Here is a 16,009-nt window from a genome sequence, read left to right on the forward strand (position 1 = left end):
TACATTCCACAAATTCACATCGTTATCGTAAAAAGTTGTACAATTAGCAAATGTGATATGTCGGTCAACAAGAACTATTCAACATCAAAGTCTACAGGACAAGCTGTGAACCACAGGTGGAGAAATTCAATCACTTCTATCTGAAGTTTGTGCTGATGATGTTATTCAGAAGAACGATAAAAGCTCCATGACCAAACCGTCCAGCTCATAGGACAAAACTCCGTCCAAATGTGATGTGCAAATCAGGTTTAGCCAAAATCTTTAAGTATAACCTAGTTTATATATCCAAATACGTAGCGGACAAATTACTATCAAATGTAGACGGAGATAGATATAGTAAAAAGCTTATATATGATAAAGGAATATTACAATAAGAGAAGTGGATGGTTATGCCGAAGAGAATAAGTTCAATAGAGCTAATTGTGATAAACATAAGGAAAAGTAGTTCTACATTGAATTATAAAATAATTGTTCGAACAACGACGACACATCGACTTATCAAAGAATAATTTGAGCAAGATATAACAAGAAGTTGTTAGAGTTATTGCATGCATTTTCTCTTAGTTTTTTTATAACGTTTAGATTCGAATATTTTAATCTCTTGCACGAGATATTACTTATAGTGCAATGATAACATTGGTGACCGAGTTAATACTAAGTGACTGAATACTTGAATGTTCCGTAATATATAGACAGGATCATATTAGATCAAAGCCAAACTGGAGTAACACTAGACAGTACTTTATTAAGCACAATTACAAGGAGCTACATTTGGTCAGATTGAAAAGGAAATCAATAACTGAAAAGGAGACCACATATTTAACAGTCAGTATTTTGATTGCCTATTTGTCCACACTCAATAATCACCGATATCTAAACTCACTGTCACACATCAAATTCGTATCAGTTCAATCTGATTACTATTGTCACGACGATTACGAACGGTACAAAATAAAAAAATGTCTGAACGAAGTTATCGCTATAATCTATTCGCAACAGATGATGTAAATCGTTGAATCAACAGTGAAACAAACTAATAGATGGATATTGATAAGCCTATTACACTGTTTGCGTATTTCACGTCTCCTTTATTTCTATTCCCTTTTTTTCTCCATTTCCTTCTTTAAACTCAATTCAATATTCTGCTCAGTTACACAGACCAGATTTATTATTATTAATATTCTACTATTATTATTCTAAATTTTTTTAATATTTTATATTTTTTAAATATGGCAAGTATAATGCTAACATTATTGAAAATTGTGTATTATTGCATTTTCTGAAGAAACCCGAAATGGTTTCTTCACAACACTTTTGTACCCATAAGATGTTTGTGAATAATAATAATAATAATAATAATAATAATAATAATAATAATAATATTAATAATAGGTTTTCTTTATGCCCCTTCCGATGACATGTACTACAATGTTCTTTATATGGGCAGAACCTCTTATAGTGTCAACCTCCACAAGCCCAGCACGGAGATGATGGTTTGTCACTGTTATTACGATAATTATGCGCACTGAAACCTTGAAAAACTTTTCTCTTGACTGCACTGGCGTTATGGAAACAGTTACCGTTTTCTACCATTGAGGTATCATGCTTCAAGTTCACTAACCTTTGACACTCGGTAGTTACTTCCTGCAGGGTCATGTTAAGGCAGTGTTCCAGTTTGCTTAGGATTTTGGTTCAGATATCAGCATCCTCGGGTGAACGCAGGCTACAGACAAACACTAGGCATTTAAATTGGTCTTCTGTCATGGGAGACAATTTGAACCTCTCACATTCTCGATTTACAATTCCTGCATGCTTCACCCAGTCATCTCCCGGTTCTTTCATTATTTTCGAGCATTGATAACGGATAGTAAATAAAGATGATTGTTCTTCGAAGATTTGGGACAGGGTTTTGACTGTTTCATCAAAACTAAAATCTCGTGGATTCTTCGGAAGAACGAAGTTGCTATAGCGCTCATGTTCCATAGTCCCAAGTTTTTTCAGAAGTATTCTGACTTTTGAAGCGCCATCCAGTTCGCAAAGATCAATATAAAACAAATCTTCATACTTCTTAAACCACGACTCAAAAGGTACACCTGCTACACCATCAAAATTAAATTCATGAATTGCGTTAATGACTGAATCAATATGTGATACTTGAGATTCACTAGAAGCAGAGTTTCTCTCGGACAGGCAGAATTTCTGCACCAGGGTTTCCATGATTCTAATTTGCGACTCTTCGAACCTTTTTTCTTGACGCACTATATGGGCTTTTAATTGCTCCAAGGAAATATCCACTGTAGTTTTCATCCCCGTCGCCACTGATAAGTCTTGAGAATTGAACGGTATATTCATTTCCCAAGCTTTTCTGGTAACCCGCAAGCTATAACTACACAGCGACTTGAACACCAGAAAGAAGACGCAAGTATGAGAAAAAATACTTTACTCCAAGGTTCATTCTTGTACAGAAAAACATGGGTATTTATAGATGTTAACGTTTGTTAAGTCAACATCATATTTCAGCCAATCCGTTAGCGACATATCATGCTACTGACCAATAGTAGCACGCCACGTTGGAATTCTAGAATGCTTCATTGTGCTGTGATTGGCTAGGACTTTTCGGCTCCTTTTGGGCCTCTTGAGGTTCCGTTGAAGTTCACCGAAAGCCGACTCAACAGATATAATTTAACAAGATTTTATTCATGTATATGTGAATAAAATTTCATCAGTTTATTAAGCCTACCAAACGTTTAAGTAACCAATGCCTATGTAAGTAAAAGAAGCAAATATACGTGAATGTGCATACTATCAGTAAAAGAAACATTGCTTTAGAAGCGTTCCAATAGTAAAACTAATTTTATGGAAATATAAATAAATTATTAAGAAAACATTATGTGGAACAACCCACCATAAATCTGATCAGTAAAAGCTTAAGTATTTAGAAAGAGTATTACCTTGTGTATGGTTAGGGATATATAGGAACCAATGGCGTTTGTTTAGTAATAAGTAGATAACACTGGTTGGTGAATATAATTATATTCAGTTGTTAGTTGACGCCGATTCATTACTGACATTCGTGAATTCGATATAGGAATTTTAAGAATTGGACAAAATACTCCATTATTTATCGTTTAATTCCTTAAACTCTCAGATTAACCATTTTTCTAAGTAAGTCGTTTTTGATCTGAATATTAATTATTACCAAATGTTAGGGTTTTGTAAGCAGTCATTCAAGTTTTGTCACGAGTTTTGACTGGTTTCACATAGTATTCGGAAGTTAATACTAGTAGATTATCACATTTCTAAGGCCTACTGTAACAAAGAGTAGTGTCAACCGAAACAAACTATAATAAATATGGTTCTTAGTTTAAATCATTTCCAAAGTTTAAATGTATTAAAATGCCATTCTTAAAGGGATTTCACATAGATCATTTTCAAATTTAAAGTTAAAATTTGTATGTCAAAAAGAGACATAGACTGTTGTGATAATGAAGAGTATTTGAATTAAAATACAAACTAATGCAGTTTGATCAAGAAGTATTGAATGAACACGAACAAACATATTGTATTTGGAATTCGAAATCAAGCAGACAACAAGTATAAAGGAATCATTAGTTCATACAAACATCACATTCGCAACATCTCAAATGAGATTTGAAATTTCTACAATCACTTGTACCTCAGCTCCTTAGGTTCATCGTATTTGTCTATAATATGCTCATTAGTAATAAAACTAACAACTGAAATTGGAACGGACTCGCCAGAGTCCTGGAAGTGTATACGATCACCATGTCGGTTAAGTGGTGAAACCAATCATATTTGGAATTGAAACTACAGGCTTTAAAACAAAATCCTCCACCGCGAAATAATGTTGGATCTTCATATCCCCAAGTTATATATGATGTGCCTTCATTTGAAACATATCAAAGGATTCATAAGAAGTGACTTCATGATATGTATAAACAACATCTGATATGAAATCACCAGAATCGCAATCACAATCGAGGTCATTCAGAACTCGTACTTTGCCATGAACAATTTTCCCACAAGAAACAGACTCGCTATGAGGGAAAATAACATTTGATATGATGTCAGCAGGATTTGAATCTTCTGAAATATTTTTTTCAAATTTATTAAGAATGTCATTGGAGAGTGATGGATCAGTAGAAAAATCAGCATCTATGAAAACTACATCAGGTTTTTGATGATAATTAGTTTCACTCAACACATTTTTCTCATATTTGTAAGACATTTCATCAGAAATATTTGAATCATTAAGACAAACGATGTCTAGTACAATAGCGTGAGGAATCCGATAAGAATTTGATTGATTAGAAACTTTTGTCTCACAGTGATTCTGACTTTCATTTGATGCATTTGTATCCATTCTATTGCTCCGATTATTTTCTGAACCCGAGTCTCTTCAGCTTCCTCGGCAAATATCACCTAAAGTATGTTTGTTTTGGCTGAAATTCAGTTTCAGAATTATGCAAAGCTAACAAGGCTTAAGACTTGTTTAGTGCTGGTCTGCTATGTCATTATACAGTTTTTCAAAATCGTGGATAAAGATAAGTCACCATTAGAAATACTCAACTTTCTAGGATCAGTTTAGCATTACTCGAGGAGAAATAACCAGTAGTATTACAAACTAACTGTAAGTGTCCAACTTCACCACATTTAAAGCACTTGGAATTGCGAGATACATATGAGTCACTTGAGGGAGACTTGCCACTGGATAAATATTTGCCAAACGTGTGCTGATCTTCGTAACATGCTTCGCAACTTCGCAGTGAGTCATTCACTGCATAACCTTGAGTGCTCATTGCATTGGAATGACGTAGTAATGTAGTGGAATTCATGATGTTCTAAGGAATCATTTTACGAAAATTTTCTACTTTACAGCACTTTACTTGGTCTAGTAATAGGTCCTTCAGAGTTGCGTAGGAAAATGAAGTCGGCTTAACTGAAAATGTCAAATGTTCTACTTGTGTTTTCGAAGGCCCATCATGAGGGTGCTGAAAAGAGAGAGTAAAAAAAGAAGTGACGAGATGCGTAGTACAGTCAAAAACCAATTCCGACAAAAATATTACTCAATAAAAAGGTTTAAATACACATGAAATTTATGTTAAAGTTAATATTACAAGTTCACGACTAATTTTCAGTGTTCTGTCTTCATTAATATGGAGAGGGGGTCTATCGACCTATATTAATCCTTGCAGTTTGTAATATTGTGGGGGTTCAAACTTGTTTTGAATATATCAACAGAAAGTGCTGATAATACGTGTTCTGATAGAGAATTCCAGTAATTCATTACTCGGTGCGAGAAACGAATATCCAGATGTAAACTATTTGATCTTAGTTTTTGAACTTTTTTCGAATGTCTTATCAAATGATCAGTCCCAGATGGAAGTAAAAGATAAGAGATGTTATTACCAAGGTCATCGTTCAGTATAACATAAGCCAGTATTACATCAGCCCATATTTTACGGTAAGATAACGGAAATAAGTTAAGGTGTCTCAGTCTGTCTTCATAAGATAGGCCAGATAGACCTCGTACAATCTTAGTACCCCGTCGTTGGACTCTTTTCAGCATATTTGCTTCATACTTGAAACAATGACTCGCTGCTTGAATCCCATATTCTAACTGTGGTCACACGTAAATCGGGTATAATAATCTAAACATTTCATCATCTAAATACTGGAAATACCTACGGACAGACCATACTACCCTATGGCTTTTCGCAGCAGCAGCCTTACAGTGACCAGTGGTTTTGAGATCACTGCCTAATATGACTCTTAAATCTTTGTAGTTTCCTACCTTGGGTAGAACGAATCCACATATTGTACAGTGATACGATCCATCATAGTTATTTAATTGCATCACCACACTCTTATTCCGATTTATCTCATGTGACCACCTGTCCACCAATGAGACAAGATCATCCTATAATACTATCCTACCCGACACACTGTTTGTTGGTTTCCAAATTTTTATATCATCAGCGAAGGGTAGAACGGATGATTTTGCTACAGTTGGCAATTCATTTACATAAAGCAAAAAATTAGTGAAATAGAAATGTCTTGTTCTCAAAACTGGGATCACCAATTTAATGCTGGTAGTTGTCCTAGCTTTATCTATATCATAAGTCAGACGAGGTGTTGGAGGCACGGTAAAAGGTCAGATCCTTTCAAAGCCTCCCGCTGTTGCGTTTCAACAACCTTAAAGGGCCTGAAAAGGGGCGGTTATTCCAGTTATGTGGGTTTGTTGAGTGATAGTTGGGTTTCATGAATATCAGATGTTCTCATATTTAATTGAACTTTGCTTGTTGGATCAGGTTTTGATTCACATTGTGAGACACGACAGTTGTAGTTTGAACTCCTAATTTAAACACACGGACCTTTCAAAATTCAAGATAGGATAATGGAAAATATCAAAATATGCGCAAGATTAGGAGGTGAATAAATATATGAGCTATGACGTTTTGATGTCGACAGATATTTACTTAATTCTTAGTCGCCAAACGTAAGTTCTCACACACCCACAATTAATGTCGTTCCAAGCAGACAACATTTCAGAATCACTCACGACACTGTCCGATACAGAGCTTTCTATAACTAAACCCCCCAAGGATTGGAAAAATGCTATTTTTGCCATATGTTTAATCATGGAATGGGGCAGATTGTGTCTAACTATCAACCTATCAATCAAACCAAAATAGTAACCGATGTATCTTTTAAAAATAATCAAGGCTTAGTTACTCTATGTAGACTTATATAGCCTGTTGACTTCTGGGAAACATGAGTTTAGAAATAAGCATTTGTGAGTAACTAACTTACTAGTTACGAGGCAATGTTTGTCCTCCAATTTGATGTCACATACATTCAGGGTCTGACAACACTTTTATCCGTGAATCTTTCATAATGGAACAGCATAAAACCAATCTAATCAGAAATGAACGAGTTTGATGTCATATTTGGGAAGTCGCCGTTTGTTGAAAAGCTTTTGAAATAGGCTGGCAAGTCGTTGCAAGGAATGTACAGAACGAATTACCCATTCACAATCTGGTGTGGATGCGTGATCAAGCCTTACCCAAAGAAGTGTAATCAGCCCCATCAATCAAAAATTTTAAATATAAGCAGAATCTTTGGTGGAGGACAAGCTACAAGAATTAACGCAGGTCCAGAAACTTGTTATACTTCTATTGAAAACTGAAGACTGAAGGTCATCTGTGACCGCAAATATATAGTCCTGCGAATTGTCTTTTTAATCTATCTGCTTTAGGGGAACGTTGTGGAATTTCGGGTAATTACCCAAAATTTATAAGTTTCGGGGATTCCCATAAAGTTGTGAGAGTTTTGGTAGTTTTCTTTAAATTTTGGTGAAAAACTCCTAAGTGTTATGAGATTTTGAGTAAATATTGGTGTAAACCCGAAATTTCCGCAATTATTTTGAGGATTTCCGTAAAATCTTTGTAGGAAAAAGTTGTCATCAAGGTAGAAATATTGGGTTACACTAAAATTTAATCCTTATTTACGCATAATCTTAGTGGACTGAAGAATATTCTTCAGTTCTCTATATAGAGAGCTTCTTTAGTCTGCGTAAAATTATTAACTTGTATGAGCATCACTAAAACTTTGCTGATAGTTTTCAAACACCCAATGTCTTGAATAGCTTTACCAGGTACTCTTGGTTTTTTATCCAACCAGTCAGTACTCCTTTTCCGAAATGATCAGGATAAATGATTGTTAGAGATATTAGTTCTTTTTAGGCCGTTGAAAATTTATGTGTAAAGTATCGGATTCTTACCATGGCTGCTGCTAGCCATAAAATAGCTCGAAATCGGCTGTGATGGCGTGCCTGTAGTGGTCATTACTATTTCTTTGTTCCTTTTTTTGAACATGATGGCTGGAAGTTCTTATTGTCGTTTTCCGCAAATCTTTCACTGTAATGTGTGGGTTTGTTTGGATCCTCATTTATGTTGCTCCATATTTTCATTTGCTAGATAGAACATGACCTGCAGCAATTCACTTTTCATAAAACTATTGGCTTGAATACTTCGGTTCAGAATGTTTCTTTGCTATCAGTGCTCTCTCTATCCAAACACATAAGATTAGGAGGGACGGTATTTTGTTTCATTAGCTTGTTCTCAGTACCTAGTTAGATACACCTGTTATAACCAGAACCTCTTAAATAGTTCCAGGCCTTCGTACATTCTAAAGGAATTGAAAATCGAGGAATGTCCATCCATTAACAAACATTTCGACCTTATCGTTTTTGTAGTGCGGACATGTCTATAAAGTGTCGTGCTAGATCTTATGTCGTTTATGACTTTGCCGCTTCGCCCGTAGTATGACTTCATAATCCAATATGACACTCGTAAAAAACTACAAGCAAAACGGTAGAAGAGCTCATTTTTTCCCATATTCATATTGTAAAATAACTGATGCAATATTTATCTCTTTCAGACTGTCGAGTAACCGAATTCTGCACATAAACGCTTGTCCTCTACATATTGCGATGTGGTATTTTAAAACATTTGGGCTCAAATTTTTCACAGCAGCATCCGTATACTGTAGTGTACATTCTCTTGGATCTGATTTGAAAATTCAACACTGGAACTACAACTGGGATAAGTCACATGGTATATAATTATTTTTATCGTCTTATTGTTTATTTTTATAGGTATACACGATAATTCAAAATTCGGGTTAAAACCAGATACACTTAACGTAGTAAAACATCTGCAATCTTATCATAAATTAATTATTTTTATACGTCATGGACAGTATCATTTGAATAGAAAGAAGTCGGAGGAAAAGGTCCTCACCGATATTGGTTGGCGACAAGCATATGCTGCAGGTTGTCGACTTAGGGAAATGGGAATTAAGTAGGCTTAAATGTGATATTGATTGTACATAATTCTTATACTTCCTATTCATCTGCAGATTTTATCTTAGTAATCAGTGAAATTTGAGTGTTTTAGCTTTACATTTTGAAGTATTGTCTGTGTGGTTGTGACTTTTGGATAACGTTTTGAACTACGTGTTGTAGGTTTGAAATATGATCCTTTATTAACTATCTAATACGTAAAAATCTGTTCACGACTACTAAATCATCAGTTTTTCTTTGTTGTCTACTAAAACACGTCCTAGTATCTTCAATGGAAGCTTAGTGTCCGTCAAACATTATTTCGTTTGTTCATTGGGCATATCTTGAGGCTTTCATGTAGCAATGTTGTTTTGTAGAGTGGGCTTGCAACTTCTTTCACGAATTCCCGTCAATAAAAAGTGGCTTATTGAAGCTAAATAACCCTCCCAGTTATTTGACGATGCTTCATTCCATCATACCTATTTAATAATCCCATGGTTTTTACTCAGAATTAACAGTCAGTCACAACATAGAACCTTGTACGTATGTACATCGGTTTAAGTTACCACACCCCGTTAGCACAGAGGGATGAAGTTGTCAGACGAAATCCCTGAATAGTAGAGGTAGTAACATTACCAGTGCTAATAGGAAAGATTAGGCATCGTAAATACAACTCGGAAATATATAAATTAATGAGATAAAAACACGAAATGACCCATGCGGATTTAGAATTTTAGAATTTAGGGCATTAAAACTATATTATCACCACTGAAAATCGTAGTAAGTCGAGTGCTTAAATCACTGATATAACTCCACTTATTATCAAATCGTATATTCTGTGACCATGGTTCACTGTGGTTTAATAGTAATAAATAGAGAATCTTACTATATTCCTAACCACTGGTCGGCTTTTGAACACTTTACTGACAAAATGTTTTGCTTCCCACTGATACCGTATTACCTTGCACAAATTTGTATCGGTCGAAGTTGCTACTCTTTATAATAATATAATCAAATCGGAAGTTGACAAAACGACGAACAGGAAAGTTATAAGTGTATCATCAACCTCAATGGAAAATTAGACATGAAGAATGGTTAATAGAACTACTATTCAATCTGAGTGTAATTGCTTATATTCAGAAATACATGACCTAATTCTAAAATGTTTAGTTTTTACCTAGATAGTGCTAAATACTCACAAATAATGTCCAGAGAACTTTCTTGAAAATCCCATCATCTTACAAAACAGTATTCCTTGATCTTAAAGCGTTCGACTCCGTTGATTGTGAATTTCTATGTCTGTGTATCATCAGAAGATGTACGAAATCTTGGCATCAATTCAGAATTCCTAATTGGCCTTCGCCAACTGACGCCATTTGTGGTGTCGGGGAGATATTCGTCTTCCAATCAAAGGGAGAGTTAACTGCTCAGCAGTTCGCTCCTTTCTAATTAATGGCGCATATATATTGGCGCTCTCTTGTACCAATATTCATGTGTTCAAATAAAATAAAATAATTAATGGATGTAAAACATGGGCATTAAGAGTAGGGAATATTCTTAGGTTACTGGCATTCGATCATAGATGTTTACAAAGCATTTCTCGTGCATTTTGAGACCACGGAGTAATCAGTGTCTGGGCTAGGAAGAAAGTACTAGGTAAAGATAGGTAATCGACTAATCAGGTAGTAAATCTTCATCAACTTAGGTTGTTGAGACATGTGTTACATGTGGACAACCACTACTTACCTCGACGAGTGATGTTTTGTGGTGCAACATTAGGCTGAAAGAAAGCTGGGGGTGTCCAAACCAGAACATGTCACCAGTCGATGATTATTATTATTTCAACACATAGATATTGGTACAAACAGGCACCAAATACATATGCTCCACACAAATCTCATTCGATATGTGTGAGGGCTGTGATACTGCCCAGGTGCCCAGACCGAAACGGGTGGTTTTCTTAGGGGGCCACACCCCGAGTCTTTGACCTGAATGTCTGATCCACAAGACAGTAGAGCATCGTAAGGAGATGCAGTCCCATGGAAGCCGGTGACCAACAATTGGTTCATACGCCATTTGTTCCCGCAGGATACTGGAGCCCATGTGCACCATTGATTTGGAATCCGGTTAAAGCGCCAGACATTCGCTTTTCGTCCTCTCATTTTTGTAAACAACACCCCCGCCACGAGAAGGCAGTGAGTAGGACTTCCTTGGCAGGGGCTATATACGCGAGGCCGTGTGAAAGCAGTCGATGAAGTCACTGATAATTGAGCCTGGACCTGTTAGTGGGTATAGACAACCTGGTTATGGTCCGCGTGATTATCGTAACCGTTGGTTAGAGACTTTGGATGAAATGGCCCAAAATAGTTCGAAATGGAGCAGATACATCAATTCTTTGCCTCCCCCAAATCTTGAGATTCTAAATTCCTTATAACGTTTTATGTTTTTATCTCATTAATTTTTATATTTCCGAGTTGTATTTACGATGCCTAATCTTTCCTATTAGCACTGATAATGTTACTACCTCTACTATTCAGGGATTTCGTCTGACAACTTCATCCCTCTGTGCTAATGGGGTGTGGTAACTTAAACCGATGTACATACGTACAAGGTTCTAGGTTGTTACTGACTGACTATACAGTAAACTAATCTGCTATAGTTATGTCATTCTTATAATTTCCATTATCATTAGTTTTTCGAGCATGTTCCACTCACGTATTTTCAAGTTTATTTAAAATTCTATAAGCAGTCCTTATATGAAACTGTTCTAGTTCCATTTGTTCACTCTTACTGTCTGTTAATGCTTCAATGTCCCACATATCTTTTTTCTTAGAATTGATCGCATTATACACTCAGATTTAATCCGTGCTCGACAAACTACAGCTGCTGTTCTAATTGGCTTACAAAATAATGTTGACGATCTGTTTGATTCACCAGAAATTGTTCAACTTGTTATACCGTATTCATCTGAACTAGATGATCCTAAATCATACCCTGTTACACAAAAATCTAACCAAAAAAATTCAATTTCAAAGTCTAAATCAAATTCTCCAGTGAAAATGCCAATGATTGACAATCCTTATACACCTTATGCGAGTGCCATGTTCGATTGTCAACTATCACGTTATCTTACTGAGGGTCCACCTCCTGTTGCTCCTGTTCCACCAACATGTAAGTCGAACGCATATGTTTCCCAATGTCAGGGAAATATATAATAATGGATTGTGTTTTTTCCACTGAGTTTGAGACGTTAGAGCATGTTTTTAATGTGGACCATTCTAAAGAGACAACACTAAATACTATCCGCCTATCCAGTTGGCAGATGTAGCCTATTAAACACTGAGTAAAAATGGTTAATGTTAAAGAAAATGTAAAATCACAAATCTAGTTTCTCCAAGAAAATAAATAACTTATACTTGTCTAATCCAAACATCTGCTCAAGATGTGTTAATTAAAGTACAGAGTAGTATAGATGAATTAGAATAGGAAATGTCATTGACTTGAAATATATAGATGCTGAAATAATATTCATAAAAACTACAAGATTATGTAATAATACTTTTCCAGATAGTTAAATAAAGGAGCATATATAAAGGGAGTGAAGAAAAATGAACAAGGGGTATGGGAAATGACAATAAACAAAATATTTTACCAAAGTTAATGAAACCAAGAGATAAGGGTGTTGGAAATATCTTATGAATAGAAAGAGTTGGATTGTTAGGTTGAATCCCTATAGTTTCTGCTATGTCAAAGAGACGAGATGGGAACTCATATGCAAAATTAGTATGAATACTATAAATCACTTTAGATGACCTATTTCTATGTACTACATGACCGCTACCGATCAAATGTAATAGAACAGAGCTGCGTATTGTTTTGGTCATACCTTTTGCCATCCTCAAAGAGAGGTGTTCACTCACTCGTTTTTTGAGTTGTCTGTTTGAACACCTAAAATAGATTTCTCCACAGAAGCATCTGAATTCGTAGATACACACAGATGTTGCGAAACCAAGCAACTTATCCTTTAGTGGAGGAATCACCAAAGATCAGATCGAGAACGATAAACGGGTTAGTTGCACTATCAGTTCTCTTCGTTTCTCTAGTTTGTTTATCCCGTAGCACATCACCAGCTATATCCCCGTTGAATTGCAGCTTCAGGAAGAAAGGGTTCTTACTAGTTATTGATGTCGCTATTTTCCTGTTTCTTAAATGCATGTGTTTCCTCAGGAAACCTTGTGGATAACCTATTTCAATCAACATATTATGAATGGGCTCTAGTTCCTTGTTCATTATGTCGTCTGAGTATATCCTGCTAGTTCTACATGCAAGAAATCTAACTAGGTTTCTTTTGGGTACAAGGCTAAAACATTGTGTGTATTGGCTGTAATTCAAAACGTGCTAACAATTCAGGGGAACGGTTGTTATCGGCATAAAGATTCTCAATTAATGTTGATCGAATCATTGAGAAATGATTCATCTCTTACTTACATTCTATTTGTGTTGTCTGAAAAAATGTATTTTATCATTTTATTTATTTATTTAAACACATAAATGTTGGTATAAGGATGCACATAGATATTTATTTTAACAGATAGATATTGGTACAAAGAGACACCAAATACATATGCGTCACACAGATCTCATTTGATATGTGTGAGGGCTGTAATACTGACCGGGTGCCCAAACCGAAGCAGTTGGTTTTCTCAGGGGGCCACACCCGGACCCTTCGACCTGAAGGTCTGGTCCACAAGGCAGTGGAGCATCGTAAGGAGATGCATTCCCATGATAGCCGGTGACCAATAATTAGTTCATTCGCCATTTGTTCCTCAGGATACTGGGGCCCACGTGCACCATTGGTTTGGAGTCTCCACGTGCACCAACCCGGTTAAAACGCTGGACATTCGCTTTTCGTCCTCTCAATTTCGTAAACAACACCCCCGTCACGAGAAGGCAGTGAGCAGGACTTCCCTAGCATGTAGAGCATTTCGAGAGGGAGAGCGGACTCTCTCCACTCTCGGCCATAACAGGTCATTTGGGGGCCACATAAATTATTCAATTTGTGTGAGGGCTGGGATACTGCTCGGTGATGTTCTTAGGAGGCCACATCCGGAGTCTTGACTTAAAGGTCTAATCTGCAAGGCAGTGGAGCAACGAAATTAAGAGATGTCCCATGGTAACCGGTGACCAACAATAGGTTCATACTGAAGACCATTTGCACCATTCGTTTGGTGGATTCTCCATATCCATATTGTAAGTATAGGAAAATCAGTTAAATTTAATAGATTCAACTTTATCTGTTTGAAGTGTGGGTGGTTTTTATTTTTACTAATATATATATATATATATATATATATATATATATATATATATATATATATATATATATATTAATCTTACTGAATCTTAAGTACTGTTACCACTGTTCATATGTGTGAAATCCTCATTTACTGTTGTTATTCTTATATGAATATTTTATTTCATTTTTTTCGGGGGTGGTGGTGGTGATGATGTTAAAGCGTCTACAAAAAAATCTGATAATATTCGTTCAACAGAAGGTATACGTATCGATGAAGGATTTCAAATACATTTACATTGTAAACCAATTACAAAACAAGGTCTTATTGCATATAATGGTCCATTGTATTGTCCTAATAATTGTTGTTCTATTTTAAACAATAATTCTATTATCAATATAATTCAATGTGATTGTCCATGTCATCGTATGATAGAATATAAACCAATTGAAACAATTGTATTTATTGGTCATGCTAATGTATTTCGTTATTGGATTTGTAAATTATTACAATTACCAATTGAAGGATGGTTACGTTTAAATTTAGGACATGGAAGTATTAGTACATTCATAATTACAAATGATGAATTCATAATTCATTCTAAAGAAGATAATAATAATAATAATAATAATAATAATAATGATAATAATAGTGATGATGATGATGATGAAGTGAAATATACAAAAAAATTAATATATGGTTCAATAGTAACACTTAATCGTCTTGGAGATGTTGGTCATTTACCACCGGAATTATTAACACAATAATAGTATCTCTCTCTTTTTCTTTTCTAATGATAAATAATTACTTACTGAATTACGCCTGTTACTCCTTGTGAAACAGCATAGGCCGCTCACCACCAGCATTCTCCATCCAACCCTGTACTGGACAATTCTTTCCAGTTCTTTCCAGTTGTAATTTCTAATGATATATATTCATTATAAATGGATGAATGTACATAACAATAATGAAAAGATTATTTATATATTATTATTATTTGATGTACAGTTCTGTAGATTTCTATTGTAATTTATATATGAAATATATTGATAAAGATTGTAATTTACTTTTTATTCATTGAATTCAATTAATGAAATGGTACTATGTATTATGTAAATGATTCATTATTGTCGATATTTTATTTATTTAAACACATAAACATTGGTACAAGAAGGCAGTTCGTTCTGTTTTACTTTACGGATGCGAAACATGGCCATTAAGAGTCGAAGATACTCGTACGCTATTAGTATTTGACCATAGATGCCTTAGAAATATTGCTCGCATCTGCTGGGATCACCGGGTTAGTAATAGTGATGTTAGACGCAGGGTATTAGGGAATGATGGTAAATCAGTTGATGAGGTTGGGAATCTTCATCGAGTGAAATGGTTGGGCCGCATGTTGCGTATGTCTGGACACCGATTACCACGACGCGTAATGCTGACTGGTGTAGGGAATAGATGGAAGAAAGTTAGGGGCGGCCAAACCAAAACGTGGCATCAGTGCTTGTTGTCACCAACTTCTAATCTGAGCCATGTTAGGAGATGCAGACTACTTAATTGGGGTCCGTGTGACTATCGTAACCTATGTTTGGAGACTTAGTGAAATGGCTCAGAATCGATCACAATGGCGTCGGTGGATACACTCTTTGTCTTCCCTTAAACTAAGAGATTAAAATCGCTTCATATCTTTCTTTCTACGAACTAATTCTTTCTTTCTGTACTATATCCTTATATGCAATCCTTCTTTTATATATTACCACCATTGACTTAACCACTCCTATGAATCCGGTGTTGATCTTGCTGTGCTAATGCGGTATGGCAACTTGGACCGATGCATATATGTGCCTGG

At 35.5% G+C, this 16,009-nt stretch overlaps 2 protein-coding genes across 3 annotated transcripts in view; one reads left to right on the plus strand and one right to left on the minus strand.

Moving 5' to 3' along the window:
• TTC39B (Tetratricopeptide repeat protein 39B) overlaps nucleotides 1-16,009 on the minus strand; it is a 138,209-nt gene that overhangs the window by 32,908 nt on the left and 89,292 nt on the right. The gene's annotated exons all lie outside the window — the stretch shown is intronic.
• PGAM5_5 (Serine/threonine-protein phosphatase pgam5, mitochondrial) lies at nucleotides 7,214-15,222 on the plus strand. 2 transcript variants are annotated; one of them, XM_051217259.1, is made up of 5 exons: nucleotides 7,214-7,300; nucleotides 8,464-8,639; nucleotides 8,681-8,885; nucleotides 11,700-12,037; nucleotides 14,383-15,222. In XM_051217259.1, exons 2-5 carry the CDS (start codon nucleotides 8,516-8,518, stop codon nucleotides 14,925-14,927), a joined length of 1,212 nt encoding a protein of 403 aa, XP_051064628.1. In that variant the 5' UTR covers nucleotides 7,214-7,300; nucleotides 8,464-8,515; the 3' UTR covers nucleotides 14,928-15,222. The 2 variants fall into 2 exon arrangements, with proteins under 2 accessions (XP_051064628.1, XP_051064629.1); XM_051217260.1 differs by lacking the exon at nucleotides 8,681-8,885.

Source organism: Schistosoma haematobium, chromosome 5, assembly GCF_000699445.3.
Source record: "Schistosoma haematobium chromosome 5, whole genome shotgun sequence".
In the NCBI taxonomy this organism is placed as follows: domain Eukaryota; kingdom Metazoa; phylum Platyhelminthes; class Trematoda; order Strigeidida; family Schistosomatidae; genus Schistosoma; species Schistosoma haematobium.